We start from the raw sequence: 18945 nt of genomic DNA on the forward strand, positions 1-18945 counted from the left end.
GTAGCCTCACATGACCAAGAGAGCTGTGGTCTCATCTCCTTCCTGTGAGGACACTAATCCCACTGTGGGGACTCCACCCTGACGACCTTATCTAAGCCCAACCACCTCCCAAAGGCCTGCCTGCTAAGACCATCACACTGGGGTTAGGGCCTCAGCATTATGATTTTCAGGGGACAGAAACATTCAGTCCATAACAGATGGGCAAAGAGAGCATCTCGTCCCAGAGAAGATATCCACTTGGCAGGTAGTGTGATGCTAAACAAGTCATATACAGAGTAGCTTTGCTAAAAATAGATACAAAATTTTGTGGTCAACATTACTGAAGGAGGTTGCCCCAGCTAGAGCAGGGGGATGGCCAATGGCTGGGGTTGGGGGCATAAAGGAGACATGGAAGGGGAGTCCTGGGGATTGATCCTAGGTTTTTGGAAGCTCACCACGAGTGCCCTCCACATCCTGCCCCACCACAGCCCTCTTCAACCAGTCTAGGCATTCCTCCCCACAGGCTGGCCCACAACTCCTTCCCACCAGAGGCTGGGCACCAGAACAGGCTGCTGCAGAGCCCAGCCCTGTGCCCCGCCTCGCTGTCCTTGGGGCCAGCCCCTGGCTGCCTGCCTTTTTCAGAGAGAGACCAGCCTTAGCTTCGGTGCAAAAGGCGGTTCATGCTGCAGCCTTGTTTTCTGAGCACTACCTGCCTTCTTTCTGTTTTGCTTGTTGCTATGCTCCCAGTTGCTTCTCATCCTCAGGAAATCCAGGACTAACTCCATCTACTGAAGACATCCACCCACCCTCATTCCCTTCCACCCCCTGTAGACTTCCTCCAGGCTCAGTGCACAGGGTTGGAATAACCACTGTGATTTTGCATTGATTTTGACCCATTTTCATCAGTGTTCCTGTGCATGGCCATTTATTTATTTGAATATTGTAATAAATCCACAGGAATCATCCATTCTGCAAGGAAGTTTGAGTCAGGACAGCAATTTACATATACCTACATGGGCCTCCCTCCTCCTATCACCTTTTCTCTTTCCTAAAGTTGTGTTTACCTTTTGAAACAATTATACATTCAGAGGAAGTGGCGGATATCATACGGAAAGGTCCTGTGTAACATTTTATACCTCCAGTGGTAACATCTCATATAACTGTAGCACATTGTCAAAACTAGGAAACTGACACTGGTACAATCCACAGACCTGATTCACATTTCCTTAGTTGTAGTGTGTGTGTCAGAGGCGGTGGTGGAGTGTGTTCTATGCAGTTTTATTTCATGTGTAGGTCCATGTACTGACAACCACAGTCAAGATATACAAGAGTTCCATCACCATGATGATCCTTTTTATTGCCCTGTTACAGCCACACTGACCCCTCCCCACCCCCAACAACCCTAATCTCAGGCAACCACTAATCTGGTCTCCATTTCTATAATTTTTTCATTTCAAGGATGTTATATAAATGGAATCATACAATAGTAACTTTTTGGTCTGGGTTTTTTTTCACTCCATATAATTCCCTTGAGATCCTTCCAAGTTATTGGGTGTGTTAATAACTTGCTCCTTTTTATTGTTAAGCAGTATTTCATGGATCACAATTTGCTTAACCATTCACGCACTGAAGGACATTTGTTTTTTTCCTAGGTCTTGCTCATTACACATAAAGCTGCTATGAACATTTGAGTATGGGTTTTTGTGTGAACATAAGTTCATTTCCCAGGATAAATGCCCAAGAGTGAAATTACTGGATCATATGGTAATTTCATGTTTTCTTTTATAAGTAAACTGGGAAGTATTTTTCTGAATGGCTGTGAAATTAACATTACTGCCAGTAATATATGGGAGATAAAGTTTTTCAGCATAGTTGTCAGAGTTTGATGTTATCACTATCTTTTACCATTCTAATAGGAGTTAGTGATATCATGATTTTAATTTGCCTTTGTAACCATTCTAATAGGAGTTAGTGATATCATGATTTTAATTTGCCTTTTTCCTAATGGTTAATGATGTTAGAACATCTTTTCACTCATTTATTTGCTGTTTAAGTGGACTCTTTGGTAAAATGTCTGTTGATGTCTTTCCTTCATTTTCCATTTGGTTTGTTTGTTTTCTTATTGCTGAGTTTTGAAAGTACTTTATATTCTGGACACAAATCCTATATCATTGATCTATTGGTATATCCTTCATGTCAATACCACACTGTCTTGATTACTGTTGCTTTAGAATAACTCCTTAAAAATCTAGTAATATTAGCCCTCTAACTTGGTTCTTCTTTTGTGAAGTTGTTTGGCTACTCTAGGTCCTTTGAAGTTCTACAAACATTTTAGAATCAGTTTGTCATTTTACACACACACATACACACACACACACAGGCTGCTGGGATTTTGATTGTGATTGTATTAAATCTATATTGAATCTATATTTTGGGAATATGACATGACATCTTAACAATATTGAGTCTTCTGACCCATGAACAAGGTATATCATCTATTTAGGTCTTCTTTATCATATCAGTATTTTGTAGTTTTCAGTGTACAGTATTTTTCTCATTTTTTTGGTCAGACTTATCCCAGGTATTTATGCTATTGCAAAGGTAGTATTGTTTATGTGATTGCAAACGTTGATTTTTTATTTCAATTATCAATTTTTCATTGCTACCATATACAACTGATTTTTGTACACTACTCTGTATCCTGCAACCTTGACAAACTCACTTATTTGTTCTAGTAGCTCATTTGTAGAGTCCATTGAATTTTGCATAAATAATCATGTCATCTGTGAATACATTTTTCTTTCTTTCTTTCCAACCTGGATGTCCATTATTTCTGTTTGTTCTCTGATTGCACAGTCTAAAGCCTTCAGTACAATGTTGAACAGAGGCGGTAAAAGCGGGCATCCCTGATTTGTTCCTGACGTTGGGAAGGTGGGGAATATTGTCTTTCACAACTAAGTGTGATGTTAGCTGTAGGGTTTTTGTAGATGCCCTTGATCAGATTGAAGAAGTGTCGTTTATTCCTAACCTTGATTATCAGTAATGAATGCTGGATTTTGTCAAATGCCTTTCTGTATTGATTGATTATATGATTATTCTTTTTTAGCTTGTTTATACAATGAATTATATTGATTGATTTTTCAAATGTTAAGTCAACCCTACACTCCTTGGATATTCCCTCTTGATCATGTTTTATTACCTGTTTCTTATCTTGTAGGACTCAATTTGATAAACTGGCTTAGAATTTTACCCTATGTTCATGAGAAATGTTGATCTGTAGTTTTCTTTCCTGGTAGCATGTTTGTTTGGCCAGGGTCCTAGGATAATTTTGGTACTAGGATAATTCTGGCCTCAGATAATGAGGTGGAAAATATTTCTTCCTCTCTCTCTCCTTCTCTCCCTTTCTTTGAGTCAGGGCCTTGATTTGTCAGCCAGGCTGGAGTGCAGCGGTGTGATCATTGCTCGCTGCAGCCTTCAATTCCTAGGCTCAAGCAATCATCCTGCCTCAGCCTCTCAAGTAGCTAGGACTACAGGCATGTGCTACCATGCCTGGCTAATTTTTTTTTTTTTTTTGGAATCTCGCTATGTTGTCCAGTCTGTCCTTGAACTCCTGGCTTCAAGTGATCCTCCCACCTCAACTTCCCAACATGCTGGGAATACAGGTGCGAGCCACCACGCCTAGCCCTAGATTTTCGTTACATGTTTTTAAACTGTAATTTCAACTTCTTTAACAGATATAGGGCTATTCAGATCATCTACTTCTTCTTGGGTGAGCTTTGGTAATTTGTGCCTTTCAAAGGATTTGTCAATTTCATCTATGTTGAATTTATTGCTATAAAGGTGTTCCTAATATTTTCTTACTATCCTTTTCTATCTGTAGGCTCTTCAGTGATGCCACCTCTCTCATTCCTAGCATCGGTAACTTGTGTCTTGTTTCTTTTTTCCCTGATATATGTACCTGGCTGGAGATTTCTCAATTTAAAAAAATTTCCCCCCCAAACTCCCCAAATTTTGATTCATTCATTTTTCTCTATTTTAAAAATTTCATTAAGTCCCACTTAGACCTTTATTATTCCTTTTCTTCTGCTTACTTTGGGTTTTTCTCTTTTCTAGTTTCTGCTATTGATTTCTAATTTAATTCCATTGTGGCCAGACAACATACTTTATGTGACAAATGTTTTGAATTTGAGACTTTTTAAATGGTCTATAATGTAGTCCATCTATATAAATGTTCCATGTGTACTTGAGAAAAACTCTTAACCCACTTTACTTTTACATATATTATAAATCCCGTACTATGATTTTTGTTTGAACAGCTAAAAATTTTTCTCAAGTTATTTCTCAAGAAAGAAAATTGAGTTGTTTCTCCATTTTCTCAAGAAAAATTTTCTGCTGTTGTAAGATGCAATGTCCTGTAAATGTCAATCGGGTCAAGTTGATTGATAAAATTGCTGAAGTCTACTTTATTATTCTTATTGATTTTCTGCCTATTTGTTCTGTCAATTATTGAGGGTGGGGTATTAACGTCTGATAATAGTGGGTTGATCTATGTCTCCTTGAAGTTCTACTTGGTCTTGCTTTATGTGTTTTGAAGCTTTGTTATGAGGTGTGTGTTATCAGTATGAAATAACTTTCTTTAATCCTGGGTGATACGGTTTGGGTCTGTGTCCCTGCCCAAATCTCATGTCAAATTGTAACCCCCAATGTTGGAGTTGGGGCCTGGTGGGAGGTGATTGGCTCATGGGGGTGGATTCCCCCATTTAGTGCTCTTCTAGTGATAGAATTCTCACAAGATCTGGTTGTTTAAAAGTGTGTGGTACCTCCCACACCCCTCCCTCCTGCTCTGGCCATGCTTCTCTTTCACCTTCCGCCATGATTGAGTTTTCCTGAGGCCTCCCCAGAAGCCAGGCAGATGCCCACTGTGCTTCCTGCACAGCCTGCAGAAACGTGAGCCAATTAGGCCAGGTGTGGTGGCCCATGCCTGTAATCCCAGCACTTTGGGAGGCTGAGGTGGAGAGATCACGAGGTCAGGAGTTCGAGACCAGCCTGGCCAATATGGTGAAACCCTGTTTCTACTAAAAAAAGAAAAATAAACAAACAAAAACAAAAAAACGAAACAAAAAAAAACTAGCCAGGCATGGTGGTGCATGCCTGTAACCCCAGCTACTCAAGAGACTGAGGCAGGAGAATCATTTGAACCCAGGAGGTGGAGGTTGCAGTGAGCCGAGATTGCGCCACTGCAGTCCATCCTGGGCAACAGAGGGAGGCTCTGTCTCAAAAAAAAAAAAAAAAAAAAAAAAAAAAAAAGAAGAAGAAGAAATGTGAGCCAATTAAACCTCTTTTCTTTATAAGCTACCCAGTCTCAGATATTTCTTTATGGCAGTGCGAGAATTGACTAATATGCTGGGAATTACTTTTTGCTCTATTTTGATTAATATAGCCACTTCAATTTTCATGTAACTAGTGTTAGCATATCTTTTTTCCATCCTTTAAGTATTTGTATCTTTCTATTTAAAGTACATTTCTTGTAGGCAGAATATAATTAGGTCATGTTTTTTTCAATCCAGTCTGAAAATCTATGCCTTTTAATTGGTGGTGTTCACACTATTCACATTTAATGTGATTATTGATATGCTTAGGTTGAGTCTCTCATCTTGCTATTTGTCTTCGATTCATCCTAACTGTTCTTTATTCCCTTTTACCTCTTTTTCTGTCTTCTTTTTGATGAATCAAGTTTTTAAAACAATTCCATTTTATCTTTTGATAGTTTAATAGGTATGATTTTTTGGTATGTCATTTTAGCAGCTGCTTTAGGGTTTACAGCACATATCTGTAACTTATCACACTCTATCTTCAAATGGTAGCACATCACCTTGTGTATGAGAACTTTACAATAGCATGATTCTCCTCTCCTAATCTTTAAGCTATTGTGGTCATCCATTTTACTCTTACATATATTATAAATCCCACACTATGACTTTTATTTAAATAACTGTCTTTTAAAGAGGTTTAAATAATAAATCCTACATTTACCCATGTTGTTACTATTTCCAGTGCTTATTTCCTTCAGAAGGCAGGCATTTTCCTTCTGCCCAAAGGACATCCTTTAACTTTTCTTGCAGTGCAGACCCGTGGGTGACAGTCTTTCAGCTTTTGCAAATTTGAAAAGATCTTAATTTCTTCATATCCATTATTCTATTTTCAGTGGCGTCTAGTCTGCTGTTAAACCAACCAGTGGAATTTGCAATTTCAATTCTATTTTTCATTCCTAGATTTGTTTGGCACTTTTTACAATCTGCTTCGTTGTTCTTATACTCATGCCATTTAACCCTCCTTATTTCTGTAAGCATAAAGCATACTTTATGGATGTGCTTGCTAACTTTAACATCTTAAGTCTTTCTAAGACTTAACGGCCTGCTTCTGCCCCTTGTTTCTGCTGGTTCTTGTCTATTTTACACTTGTGATTTTTTCTATGAACTTACATTCCTTGAAACTCTCCGAGTTCCTCCAAAGACAATCTGTTTTGCTTCTGCCAGTTACCTGTAAGGCAGTAAAATCCTGTTATCACTTGAAATTTCCCTCTTGAGATTTTTTAAGACTATCCAGGTGGTGCAAACAAGCCACCCTAAAAACTGCCTGTGGTTATATATAGGCTCTCAAGTAAGATGTTTTCCCCCAGGACAGAAATCTTCCTTGCTGTTCACAGGGGTTGGGGGGATGGGTGAAGCAGATGGATTTATTCCTAGTTTACCCCTACACTGCATCTATCCTTTTGGAGTCTCACTTTATGAGGTCTCCTGTTACTTTTCCTCCCTTGGGCAGGCCCTGAGCTTTGTGTGCTGTTCTGCAGCCCCTTCCCACCCCAGGCTATGAGAAGAAAAATTCAATTTGGCATTTGGCAGATGCACTAAGGTGGAAAAGTGGCGTCAGTACTCCACTTCTTTGTGTTTCTGCTTCCATTTACAAAAAAAAAAAAAAAATTCTTTTTCCCTTTAAGAACTCTTATTTTGCAGCTCTTGTTTTTCACATTAAAAAATGGTTCTTCAGACAAAAAACCAAACACCGCATGTTTTCACTCATAGGTGGGAATTGAACAATGAGAACACATGGACACAGGAAGGGGAACATCACACACCGGGGCCTGTTGTGGGGTGGGGGGAGGGGGGAGGGAGAGCATTAGGAGATATACCTAATGTTAAATGACAAGTTAATGGGTGCAGCACACCAACATGGCACATGTATACATACGTAACTAACCTGCACGTTGTGCACATGTACCCTAAAACTTAAAGTATAATAAAAAAAAAATGGTTCTTCATATGTATTCTAAAGTTTTAGTTGTTTTCAACTGGTCCTTATCAGCCTTACTGCTGGAAATAAAATTCTTTCAACCTGTCCTGTAACAATTTACAGTATCCATTGATCCCTCTCTGATCCACAGGCATTAGCGTGAGAACACACTTAGGAACTAGGCTGGCCTGAGATCAAGTCTCAGGTCCATTGCCACTGTAACTTTGGTAGTGTATTTACACACTGTGCCTCAGTTTCCTCAAAGGGTTGGTGTGAGATTCTAACATGGTAATATATAAACAGCACTTACAACAGGGACTGGCCCTGGTAAAGATGAGATTTCTTTTTATTATCTGAAAAAGTTGTAATGAACAAAATATATCTCAACCAATGGGGTGAGATGGGGACCAATATCCCCAGTCCCTGGACATCCTGGCCCAGTGTACCACGTAGTAGCCCACAACCCTGTGCTTATGTTGACAGAGATAAATCAACTATGAGCTATTCATTGGACAGCAGGCCCTGCTGCCATCACAGACGGGTCTCAGGTGCAGGGCAGGATGCTAGCAAATGCTGATCTGAGAAATGTCACCATCACACAAGCCTGAGTGGACACACAGACCTTTTACCATTAAGAAATCTGAAAGCAAGCATAAATGTAAGCAAACACGATTTTTAATTTTTATTTTTTATGGTGGACAGTGATCATTTGCCCCAACAGCCATCTGAAGCCAATAGTCCTGATTATTAAAAATCACAAAGTTATATAAATGTTCTCCTCCTTTTCGAAAACCATGTTCATTTTTTCCCCAAGAAACAGGGCTGTCTGCAAAGCCTTGAACGGACAGTGTAACCCATGGAGCTAACTTCGGTTCATCAAAGTAGTGACTGAAAAAAAGGTAGTTGTTAAACAGAGTTTTAAAAGAGAGTTAGGAATGTCTGCATTTTAAAAAATTTATTCAGGATAAGTAGTACTTCTGATATTCTAATAAAGCTTAGATCTTAGCTTTAATTTTTGAAAATCAAGAGGTGTGTGATAAGTTCCTGATGTCACACTGTGAATTCCATAAGGATTAACTAATACGCAACACACAAAACAAACCTCAGCTGTTCCCACCCTCATTCTGGGAGGTCTTTAAGACAAAAAGAACCCAAAACAAAAAACCCCACAGGTGTTTAAGGATCGTTTCCCTCCTATTAAGAGTACTGTTCTCAGAGTCTCAGTTAACTGAAACGTTGCAGGATAATTCACCAGATTTTTAATATCCAGCCTTCCTATCGAAGAAAATCAAAGTACTAAACCAATAAATGTGAAAAAGGATGTTGGGCTTAAAAAGGAAAACCTTCAAGACTTAAATCTGACATTTCAAAAGGGAAGATTGAGAAGATATGCTTACTAAATAGGATTATACTCAATGTACGGTCTTTGCAATAGGTGATTTCAGTTCCTTTCAATGTACATTTTATTTATATACCACCTCCCAAAATGAAAAAATCTATACTGTTCGACATACTGTTCTATAGAGCACTGATGAGCGATATAAAAGGTAAAGAGTTCTCACCAGAGATGTTCCAATAGGAGACAGATCTTCTCTGGAAGTATGAAGCCAGTGATTGTACACAAATAAGCTTTTGCCACCACTGTGCTTGGCTCAGGACAGCAATAGGTTGATATGAAATTATTAGGCTCATTATTTCTGTCACCAAAAAAATAGAGAGAGATAACACATTTATATCCATCACATGATCACTTCCAAAGTATTAAACTCCTATTAAAAACAAGCAGCAGGCCAGAGCCCTGGAAGACACAGGGAGTTCAGATACCCACAGGTCGACATTACTGAAGACGGCGCCGAGCCAGTCGAAGAGCTCCAGAGCCCGGCAGGACACCTCTGGCGTTCCCTCCAGCTCGCTGCTCTGCAGCACTGGGCACTGGAGATCTCTCAACGTGCTCAGTGCTACTTTTGGCTGATGCTCCTGAATTTGGTACTTGGAAAAATATGACATCATTGTCGATTCTTCTGAACCTTAAAAACACACCACACAAGGCCATTTGAATCCATTTGACCATCGTAAGCAAGTTTAGTGAATCCCTGAACCCACCCATTCCCATTTGAGCGGTAAGATTGTGTAAGATGGAAGCTGTGCAGAGCTGCATTCAAATTAAAATCATTTAAAGCTGCTTTCAGCTCCTTTTGCTCAAGTTCTGTAAACGTTCATCTTTTTTCACACTTTTCCTGGAAAAGCACAACAGTTTCTGATCAGACCCAAACTAGTTTCACTGTTTGTGCTAATAAAAAAATTTCAACTTCACACTTAAAACCAAAAGCATTCCTGATGTATGAATAATATTAGTGAACTCCAGAGAGAAGGAGCTTATCTGCACAACCTCTATTAAAGAAAAAGAAGAGAAACTGAATGGTGATTGAACCTCATCCCAGCTTGACTTTGAAAACCCAATAAAATCCAGCGTATCTTTTCAGGGATGTTTGTGTAGCCAACGGCCTTGGAAGACAGAGATAGTACTCCCTCCATGGCAAAGGGCAGGCTTGCTTACTGTCCAGTGTAATAGAAATAATGTCACCCTCCCTCTCTCCAGGCATATTATCAGCAGGCTTACTGTCCCTTACAAAGGACTGGAGTTCTTAAACTCCAGGTTCCTCTCCTGTAATGCAACCTACTGCATGTGCCAGCATCGCCTGGTGTCACTCTGGAAATGGGGCTTGGTGAACTGGTGCAAATGGTGATATTCGGTGTGATGGTTAATTTTAGGTGTCAACCTGACTGGATGAAGGGTCATCTAGATGGCTGGTAAAGCATTATTTCTAGGTGTGTCTGTGAGGGTGTTTCTGGAGAAGACTGGCAGGTGAGTGGGTAAACTGAGTGGGAAGATCTGCCCTCACTGTGGGTGGCACCATCTACCCGGCTGGGGCCCCAGGTAGAACAAAACGGCAGAGGAACAGTGAATTCGCTGTCCCTTGGAGCTGGGACTCCCTTCTTCCCCTGCCCTTGGACAGCAGAACTCCAGGTTCTCTAGCCTTTGGACTCTGGGGCTTGCACCAGCAGATCCACAGGTGGTCAGGCTTTGGCCTTGGACTGAGAATTATACCATCTTCTTTCCTGATTCTCAGGCCTTCATATTTGGACTGAGCCAGGCTACCAGCATCCCTGGGTCTCCCACTTGCAGACAGCCTGTCGTGGGACTCCTCAGCCTCCATAACTGCATGATCAATTTCCCTAATAAATCTCCTCTCATCCATCCATCCATCCATCCATCCATCCAACCATCCAACCATCCAACGAACCATCCATCCATCCATCCATCCATCCATCCATCCATCCATCTATCCATCCATCCATCCATCCTTCCTTCCTTCCTTCCTATTGGTCCTTTCTCTCTGGAGAACCCTGACTAATATATTTTGGCTACTACCATTCCTCTGAGGAATTAAGTCCTGTGTCTCTGACCCAGGGCTTATGTGTCTTCTGCCAGCATCCCTGAGACTGTGGCAGGCTACCTAGTTAGCCTGCAAGTATGAGGAAATCTCAGAACTTTCACAGTCCTGACAAATCCTTAAAATACTTAGGAGCTTTAGGAATAGGGAGCTATCCAGAATCCAACGTCTGGATAATCTGCATAGAAGACTTCACGCAACTGAAACTTCAATAAGCCTTTTTGCCCTCTTTTCTGTCTACCATATATGGAAGGAGAGGCACCGAAGGCCAGACCTAGGACTCATGGGAGCAACTTGGAGCACCCAGTGACCAGACACTTCCCACGAGGAGCAGACAGATGGGGCTATTTCTAAAACAGACCACCATGCTTCCTATCCTCCAAAAGAGAGTACTACACCATAATTCCTGATGACTTGATCCATTATTATCTGGGCCAAAGATATACTTCTAAAAGGAGCAACATACATGGCCGTTTTAGGCAGATTACGCTGTGTGGTGAATAGCAAACTTTGAACTAAATTTAGTGTCCTAATCAATTAAAAGTTATAACAAATTAATCTGACATTTAATGGTAGGCCTGAGTCAGTACCCTGTGATAATAAATAAGCAGATTGTGTATATAATTGGTGCTACTTAAAAATATTATAGTCAAGGCTGTTCAAGGTAACCTGGAGAGAGGAAAGGGGAGAAATAGATAAAATTTAGCTGCTCTGAAGCCACTCTCAAGATCTCTGGATCTACATATAACCCAAAGAGACTCAGGCAGAAAGGCCTGCGTGCCTACATGATCCTGAACTATGGTTTTCAGAGATGTCAGAAGGGCTAGTTTCCTTAATAATATTTTTATATATACGTATAGAATATTCCTTGACTAAAGAGTGAATCACCATTCAATCCTCCATTACTCCTCTTTAATTAACAATTACTTTCAAAATCACTGTATCATTACATAATTTATTCTTCGTACCTGTATTATGCCAAGCCAAAAGAAAATCAAATGTCAATGGCTTCTTTTCTTTGAAGGACCAAGATACTCTTTCATACTTCTTAGAATCCAAGTTTAAGGATAATTCCATCAAATCAATGGAAACAACTTTAAAAATGAAAAAAAGAACATATATTTCATTCATATACGTACAGCTTCTACCATGGAAAAAGTGTTACATTTTTAAAAACTAGAATTTTGGGAAATTTTATGGATAGTAAAATGGTTTTATTCTTCTTCCGCTCCCTTTGGTTTGCCAAATAAATAAGATCCCTCTGGTGCGCACTTCTAACCTTGAGAGCTAATAAAAACAGACATTTTCAATTTATATGTTTCCTAGGTCAAAGACCAAGGGCAGAGGACCTTGAGAGGTCAGGTTTAATCTACTTATGGATGTGGCGGCCTTAGCTATTGATGTTCGAGCCAGACGCTGTCAGCAAAACATCTCTTCACTCATGGGTGAATTTCTACTAGTAATCATAAAGACTTGGGGAAACCAAAGGAAATTCTTTATTAAGAATAAGTTGTAGACTCCTATCTTGGGTTCAGTACTTTGAAATTTTTTTTTTTGAGATGGACTCTCACTCTGTCGCCAGGCTGAAGTGCAGTGGTGCGATCTTGGCTCACTGCAAACTCCGCCTCCCGGGTTCAAGCAATTCTCCTGCCTCAGCCTCCCGAGTAGCTGGGACTACAGGCATGCGCCACCACGCCCAGCTAATTTTTGCATTTTTAGCAGAGATGGGGTTTCACCATGTTGGTCACAAGGGTCTCAATCTCTTGACCTCATGATCCGCCCGCCTTGGCCTGCCAAGGTTTAACCCGAAACATATATATTTAATTGACCAGTCCAAGTCTACAATCTTTATTAAATGCATCCACAGCTGAAAAGAAATGAACTTAAAAGCATCATCCTATCCTCTGTGAAGCTCGAGTCAGAAGTTTGACAGATTTTTTTTTAAAAGCCACATTTTTTTGAACAAAGAGATTAGAGGCAATTCAAACATTTAAATTTAAATTGCCACAAGATTAGAAACAGATGGAACACACATGATACTTACTAAATTTCATAATTTTTCTGCCAGAAAACTGAGATGGATGACCCTGAAGTCCAGTTTCTTCATAAGTGTCTTTATCCAGTGACAAAATTAATTTCCCTATAAATCAAATAATAACTCCCATAAGATACCAAAAATAGAACTTACGTTGTCTGACTAAAAGAAAGCAAGGCAAATTGAGCAGTTAGATATCAATGTAACAAACTGCATACAAGGATCTTATTTATATCACAAGAATATTACTTATATGTATACATGTCTTGTAACAGATATTATTTATACATTATACATCCAAGGATATTATTTATAATAGTGAAATTAAAAATAATCTGAATTTCTACTAAAGATGAAATAAATCAGTCATGTTATACTCATTCTTTTGAATATCTTCTTTTTTTTTTTTCAGACAGTCTCATTCTGTCTCCCAGGCTGGAGTGCAGTGGAGCAATCTTGGCTCACTGCAACCTCCGCCTCCCAGGTTCAAAGTGATTCTCCTGCCTCAGCCTTCCAAGGAGCTGGGACTACAGGCATGAACCAACACGCCGGCTAATTTTTTTTGTATTTTTAGTAGAGGCAGGGTTTCACCACATTGGCCAGGCTGGTCTCGAACTCCTGACCTCAGGTGATACACCTGCTTTGGCCTCCCAAAGTGCAGGGATTACAGGCGTGAGCCACCATGCCCAGCCGACTTTTTTTTTTTTTTTTTTACAGTATGCATTTTTTTTTTTTAACAATTAAAGAAAGATGAAAAAATAAAGTGTTACCATTTGGTAGCAGGGCAACAGTATTATCTTCATCAATATTTGTATTGTATGTTAGTGCACAGCAAGAACCTGGAAGAGAAAGTACAGAGGAAAAATTTAAAACAAGAAATTACACCTGCAAGATGTTAGTGGATTATTTTTACAAGATAACCAGTCTTCCAGGTAATTAAAGGTCAGTTTCTACCACTGCTCCAGCTCACTCAATAAACCAAACATCTGCTAAAGGTAAGCTGGAGCATGCAGAAGACCAAGCTCCAGCTAGTTCACTCCCTGACCAAGGGCCTATTTGTGCAAGTTTACTATCATCAAGCAAAAAACTGACTCAGAACGGAACGTGACCTTTGGGGATGCGCAGAGAGGGGTCCAAAGTAGAATTCTAGATAAACATACACCTCTCAGAGGCAGAGTTCCAGGTTAAGATTCAAAAGCTACTCAACCTCTCCAAGCCTCAGTTTCCTCACCTGTTAAATGAGGATCATAGGCTTGCTTCATAAAGTTGTTGCAAGGGTTAAATTTGGTAAGACATTTAACAGTGCCTGCTACAGCCAGTGTCCATGTAATTCACAGACTGGTGTCAGACCTCGAAATAGATGAAAGGAATAACGGTGATGAGACCAGACAAGATGCCCAGCTCATAAGTCGCCCCAGCAGTGTCAGAATGAGAGGAGCTACTGGTAACTAGAATTCTTCATATCTTCACTGGAGAGGACACACATGGGGGCTACCACAAGATAAGCATGTGGCCACTGTACAGGTGACTTATGTAGTGTGGGTGGAATCCCTAAAGGCCCTCTGAAATAGTTTCAAACAAATGGCTCCCAGGAATCAACTGAAACAAACCAGTCCAACCCAGCAGATATGGGTGGAAATGGGGTGAGCAGAGGAGGGGTTATGGCTACAAAATCTAAGCAGAAGACACTGGACCCCAACGAGCACTTTGCTCTGTGAACAGTAGCTGTGGCTGTATCCGGAGACCAACCCTTTGAGACAGCTGCTGTGGGACTGCTGACAGCATAGTGTCTTTGCAGCCACATCTTCAACAGCAGTGCATCCGAACACAGATTGCAAGTCTCTCCTCTCCATTAATCCTCATTTTAAGGGGACGGATACTGTCATGTTACAACATCCCCATCCAACACTTGTGGCCAATTGCAATCAGAAACCACCACCTAAAGAGGGTACAAGAAAGAACAGGATGAGAATGCGGGGGAGAACGTGTGTGCACCTGACCACACAGACTATACCACAGGCCCTGTTTGAAACAAAAGAACAGCCCTAGCATCGTGATGTGGTCTCCCTACCCTTCCTCATCCAGCCTTGTTCACAGCCATTTCAGGTTTTTCTTACCTTTCTTTATAAAGGTACTGATGAATTCAGGTGTAATTAATTCATGAAGAGGTAAATTCTTCACAAAGTAATAGGGTCCAGTGTTCATGACCAGGTTTTTCAGTTCTTCCGATAGTATCCCACATTCAGGAATGAGAAATGAAACCTATTGGAATGTGTAATACAAACAAGGTCTTACTTCCATGAAGATGAACACCCAGGTTTTTAGGAATGAAACAAAATCATGAAAGTTGTTATTTCTCCACGAGTTTCACTGGAACATAAAAACACGGGCAACAAAACTCTTACGTTAACTTACCTATCTCAGGCAAAGAGAAATCTGACTACTTAAGTTTTTCATTTCTGCATTCAAACGTACAGTACAGGAAGGGGATTGAACAGAATACTTTTAATGGAAAACTCGTGCTTGCATTTAATCTTTTGCAAATTAGCAATGCTGTATATTTTATGTCCTGTTCCTTTCACTATTTTATTTTCAAGGAAATATAGTATAATTGAATATCCCTTGATTTGTTTACCCTGGTGTTATCCTGGAATGAAACAAACTATCTGTCGGGGCATAAGGAATTAATTTATGGACATCCAATTACTAAGAATCTATGTGCAAGCAATGGTGCTCCTGTATGTTTTCATTTTCAAGACAGAAAAATGCAACAGGCGAGTTAAAGTATACATCCCTGACTGCTGTGATGAGCTTGACATCCAAACATAGATGTTAAAAACACGGCAGGCTTCAAATGTTGCCACATTGTAAAAGTCATCACTGTCCCAAGGCTCAAACACCAGCCTGTTCTGACTGATCAGGTCACCACTTAACATCTCTGAAACACTGCTCAGTCAAACCTGAGTTATTAAGCTGATCCATTTAAAGTGTAAAATGTTTAATCCCCCATGATAAGGTTAGTTTCTTGACGTTTCTCAGATATCAAATTAGTTCCCACAACCAATTTAGAAAATCAGTCGCTTCCTGGGCCGAGCCTAGGCAGGATGCTCTGGTGAGATCCACAGGTACGCAGGTGGGAGAGGGATTCAAGCTGGGGAGGAGGCAGTGGTGGGGAGGAGGCGCGAGACCCGCCCTGATTTGGGGAAAAAGCGAGGTGCACGTGGCTGCCCCGCAGTTGCACATCGCACCCGTCACACCGTCCTAACTCCCTGGTCCCGGCCCTGAACCTCGAATCCCTCCCTGGACTCCCAGTTCGGCGGGTTGACACGAGTGAGCAGCCAGAACGCCCCTGACAACAGCCCCCTCCAGACTGGGTACCGCCCCCACGCCCGGCGCATCCTGGGAGTTGTAGTCCTGTAGCCCTGCAAGCCACTGGCTTAGAGCAGTTAAGAGACTACAACTCCCAGCAAGCCGGGCGAGGGCCCCGCCCCTCCGCGCACCGCCGGCGGCCCCGCCCCGCGAAGCCTAGCACTCTCCCCAGACCTCTCTCGCACGCGGGGACTGAGCACGGCCCGGAAAGCCGAGGACAGCCGCACTCACCCTGTAGTTATAGTAGTGCGTCTGCACAAGATGCCGGTGGCGCGACTTGTGGTGGCCGAAGTTGGATTTCTCGCAAACCAGTAAGTGCCGCGGCGCCTCCCGAAGCCGGCGCAGCGTGGCCATGCTCCCCTGGGTTCCTGGTCCTCCCGGCCTCCGCTGGCGGGGCACGCCCCGCCCCTTCCTCCCGCCCCGCCCCTTCCCTCCGGCCGCATACCCGCTGCTGTGCGCCCCTGGCGGCGGTGGAGTGGGGATGGCGGCGCCGGGTTTCTGAACAGTTCTTAGACTTCTCAGGAGCACACGCAGCCGCTCTTTGGTGGATGTCTGAAGCTGTAAATTCACTGTCCCAGTGGCTGGGAACCTGGCTCTTGCCTTTTCAACGCCACTTTTCCTCCGTCCCCGCCATCCCTTGGAATTGCCCTAAACCCTCTCTATGGGCCCCGTCTCGGAGCGCCCCTTGGACCCCAGCCTGGCGCCGGCGCATACCTCGGTCAGGCCCCTCAGAGGGACCGCTTCCTGCCACCGTTATAAAAGGAAAACATCACATGGAAAGGCCCAGTTCCTTTAGTATATGGTCAAGAAATGTAGCCGCACAGTTAAGTAACCCCCTAAGCTGCTTTGGGGGCCACACCCAGCTGCTTTCTGACTTCTCACACTGTTTGGTTCACAGGACTCTGTTACCCATTGGGGACCTCTTGGCCATTATTAACACAGGCCAACAGGACTAAAAGTTTGCATCAGTCCTTCCCAAAACATTAGGGAAGTTTGTGCGGGAAGGTAAAGCACAATTTTTGCCTTACAATAGGACTCCTTTGAAACTACTATTGATTTCCCTTTTAAATAGCCCTTCAGAACCGCTTTTAATAATGTGTTGTTTCTGGGGGTTAATAGTGATAATTCTCCTAAGTCATTTTTCCATTTCGTTTTTCTGTCACGGGCTTGGAGCGGTTAAGAGACTGCGGCTCCCAGCATGCGGTACGTTACTGATTCAGGGCAAAATCAAGTATGTTACTACATGCTTCTCAAACTAGAGAGGCACAGCCCCAATTCTGCACTGGCGGGATACAAAATAGCAGAATATTGGTGATACATCTTCCTGGAGCATCAGTTTTTCTATGCGATGTGGAAGAAATGGAATTAAGTAGTTTACAAGGTAAATAATTAAGAATTTAAAACTAAGCCGGTCACAGTGGGTCATGCCTGTAATCCCGGCACTTTGGGAGGCTGAGGTGGGAGGATCATTTGAACTCAGAAGTTCAAGACCACCCTGGACAATATAGTGAGACCCCATCTCAAAAAAAAAAAAAAAAATCAAAACTAAGACAAGGCCGGAAAGTCATCTGCCACTAAAAACATCGGTAATCTGGCTGAGTGCTGTGGCTCACGCCTGTAGTCCCAGCAATTTGGGAGGCCGAGGCGAGCAGATCGCCTGAGGTCAGGAGTTCAAGACCACCCTGGCCAACATGGTGAACGCTTTCTACTAAAAATACAAAAATTAGCCGGGTGTGGCGGCGCATGCCTGTAATCCCAGCTACTCAAGAGCCTGAGGCAGAAGAATCACTCGAACCTGGGAGGCAGAGGTTGCAGTGAGCCAAGATCTCGCCACTGCACTTCTAGGCTGGGCGACAGAGTGAGACTCTGTCTCAAAAAAAAAAAAAAAAAAAAAAGTCAAAATGTAATCTATGACTGAAATGTCACATTTTCTTTCCAAGGAAAAACCTAATGAGAACCTGTTTCCCATTATTTTAAACAGCAGAATTATAAGGCGTGGCAAGTTAATTAAAAAAAACCCTACTAATTTCCTAGATCACAATATGGCAGCTAGATGTTTTATAAATAACAGCTACTAATAACATGTTAAGATGTAAAAGGCTTAAAGCATTGCTTCTTGGTCACCTCATATTTAATGTAATTGTCACCAGACAGTTGCTTTGTGTGTGGTAGCAGTGGCCCAAGACTGAAACATCAACTCCACAAAGTGACTGGTGTGATCCTGATGGTCTACCAATTGTATTTGGAAGCACCGTGAAGCTTTTCCAGCAAACCATTTAGTTTAAAATGTGGCATATTTTGAAGATGCAAAATAAATTCTATCTATGTAAATATCAGCTGAAAAATGTATTGAGAGATATAAACTGCCCTCTTCTCAAGAGTGACCCCACAGAGTCTTGCAGCTTTAAGTCCTCCTCTCTGGCTGCTGATAACCCCTAGATGTGGCGCCTCTTCCCTGAGCGGAGTATCCAGATGACTAGTACAAGGACTCACCCCTGACTTCTTCCCTTCTCACCCGCCATGCAATCCCACAGTAAGTCTTGTGGCCCTGCCTGCAGCACGCATCCTGATTGCAGCCTCTTCTTGCTCTCTGCGTTTCTACAGCCAGTTTCAGCCACCTTCGTCACTCACTGGCCTGCTGCCCAAGACTGCCTCCAAACCTTCTCCTTGCTGCCTCTCTTGCCCTCCCACAGTCCATTCTGCACTCAGCATCCAGAGTGATCTCTTAAAAACATGAAAAACATGATATACCCCCACAGCCCCATTTAGACCCTACCACTGGCTTCTCACTGTGATGGAATAAAAGCTTACACACTG

At 42.0% G+C, this 18945-nt stretch overlaps 1 protein-coding gene and 1 long non-coding RNA gene across 4 annotated transcripts in view; one reads left to right on the forward strand and one right to left on the reverse strand.

The window, feature by feature from the left end:
- Positions 1 to 7926: 7926 nt before the first annotated feature.
- Positions 7927 to 16535, reverse strand: RPP40 (ribonuclease P/MRP subunit p40). Of its 3 annotated transcripts, none has more exons than XM_527222.9 (8): positions 16360 to 16535; positions 14877 to 15021; positions 13530 to 13598; positions 12769 to 12864; positions 11693 to 11818; positions 9098 to 9296; positions 8832 to 8966; positions 7927 to 8157 (listed from the first exon to the last, which is right to left on the reverse strand). In XM_527222.9, the coding sequence occupies exons 1-8, from the start codon at positions 16480 to 16482 to the stop codon at positions 7959 to 7961; spliced, it is 1092 nt and encodes a 363-aa protein (XP_527222.4). In that variant the 5' UTR covers positions 16483 to 16535; the 3' UTR covers positions 7927 to 7958. The 3 variants fall into 3 exon arrangements, with proteins under 3 accessions (XP_527222.4, XP_016810344.2, XP_009448723.3); XM_016954855.4 differs by lacking the exon at positions 16360 to 16535 and adding an exon at positions 16008 to 16139; XM_009450448.5 differs by lacking the exons at positions 14877 to 15021; positions 16360 to 16535 and adding an exon at positions 14509 to 14724.
- Positions 16303 to 18945, forward strand: part of LOC107975043 (uncharacterized) — a 37830-nt gene continuing 35187 nt past the window's right edge. The window contains exon 1 of the long non-coding RNA XR_001718222.3: positions 16303 to 16439. This is a non-coding gene — a long non-coding RNA (uncharacterized LOC107975043). The remainder of the gene's footprint in view (positions 16440 to 18945) is intronic.

Source organism: Pan troglodytes, chromosome 5 (genome assembly GCF_028858775.2).
Source record: "Pan troglodytes isolate AG18354 chromosome 5, NHGRI_mPanTro3-v2.0_pri, whole genome shotgun sequence".
NCBI classification, from domain to species: domain Eukaryota; kingdom Metazoa; phylum Chordata; class Mammalia; order Primates; family Hominidae; genus Pan; species Pan troglodytes.

Bases quoted from the DNA above. Each gene is read 5' to 3' on its own strand.
- RPP40 (XM_527222.9), bottom strand. From the start codon at position 16,482: ATGGCCACGCTGCGCCGGCTTCGGGAGGCGCCGCGGCACTTACTGGTT. The intron at 11,819-12,768 runs GTAAGTATCATG...TCATTTTTAAAG, and splicing joins CAGAAAAATTATGAAATTTA to TTGTTTCCATTGATTTGATG. The intron at 9,297-11,692 runs GTACGAAGAATA...TGTGTTTTTAAG, and splicing joins TTTGGCTTGGCATAATACAG to GTTCAGAAGAATCGACAATG.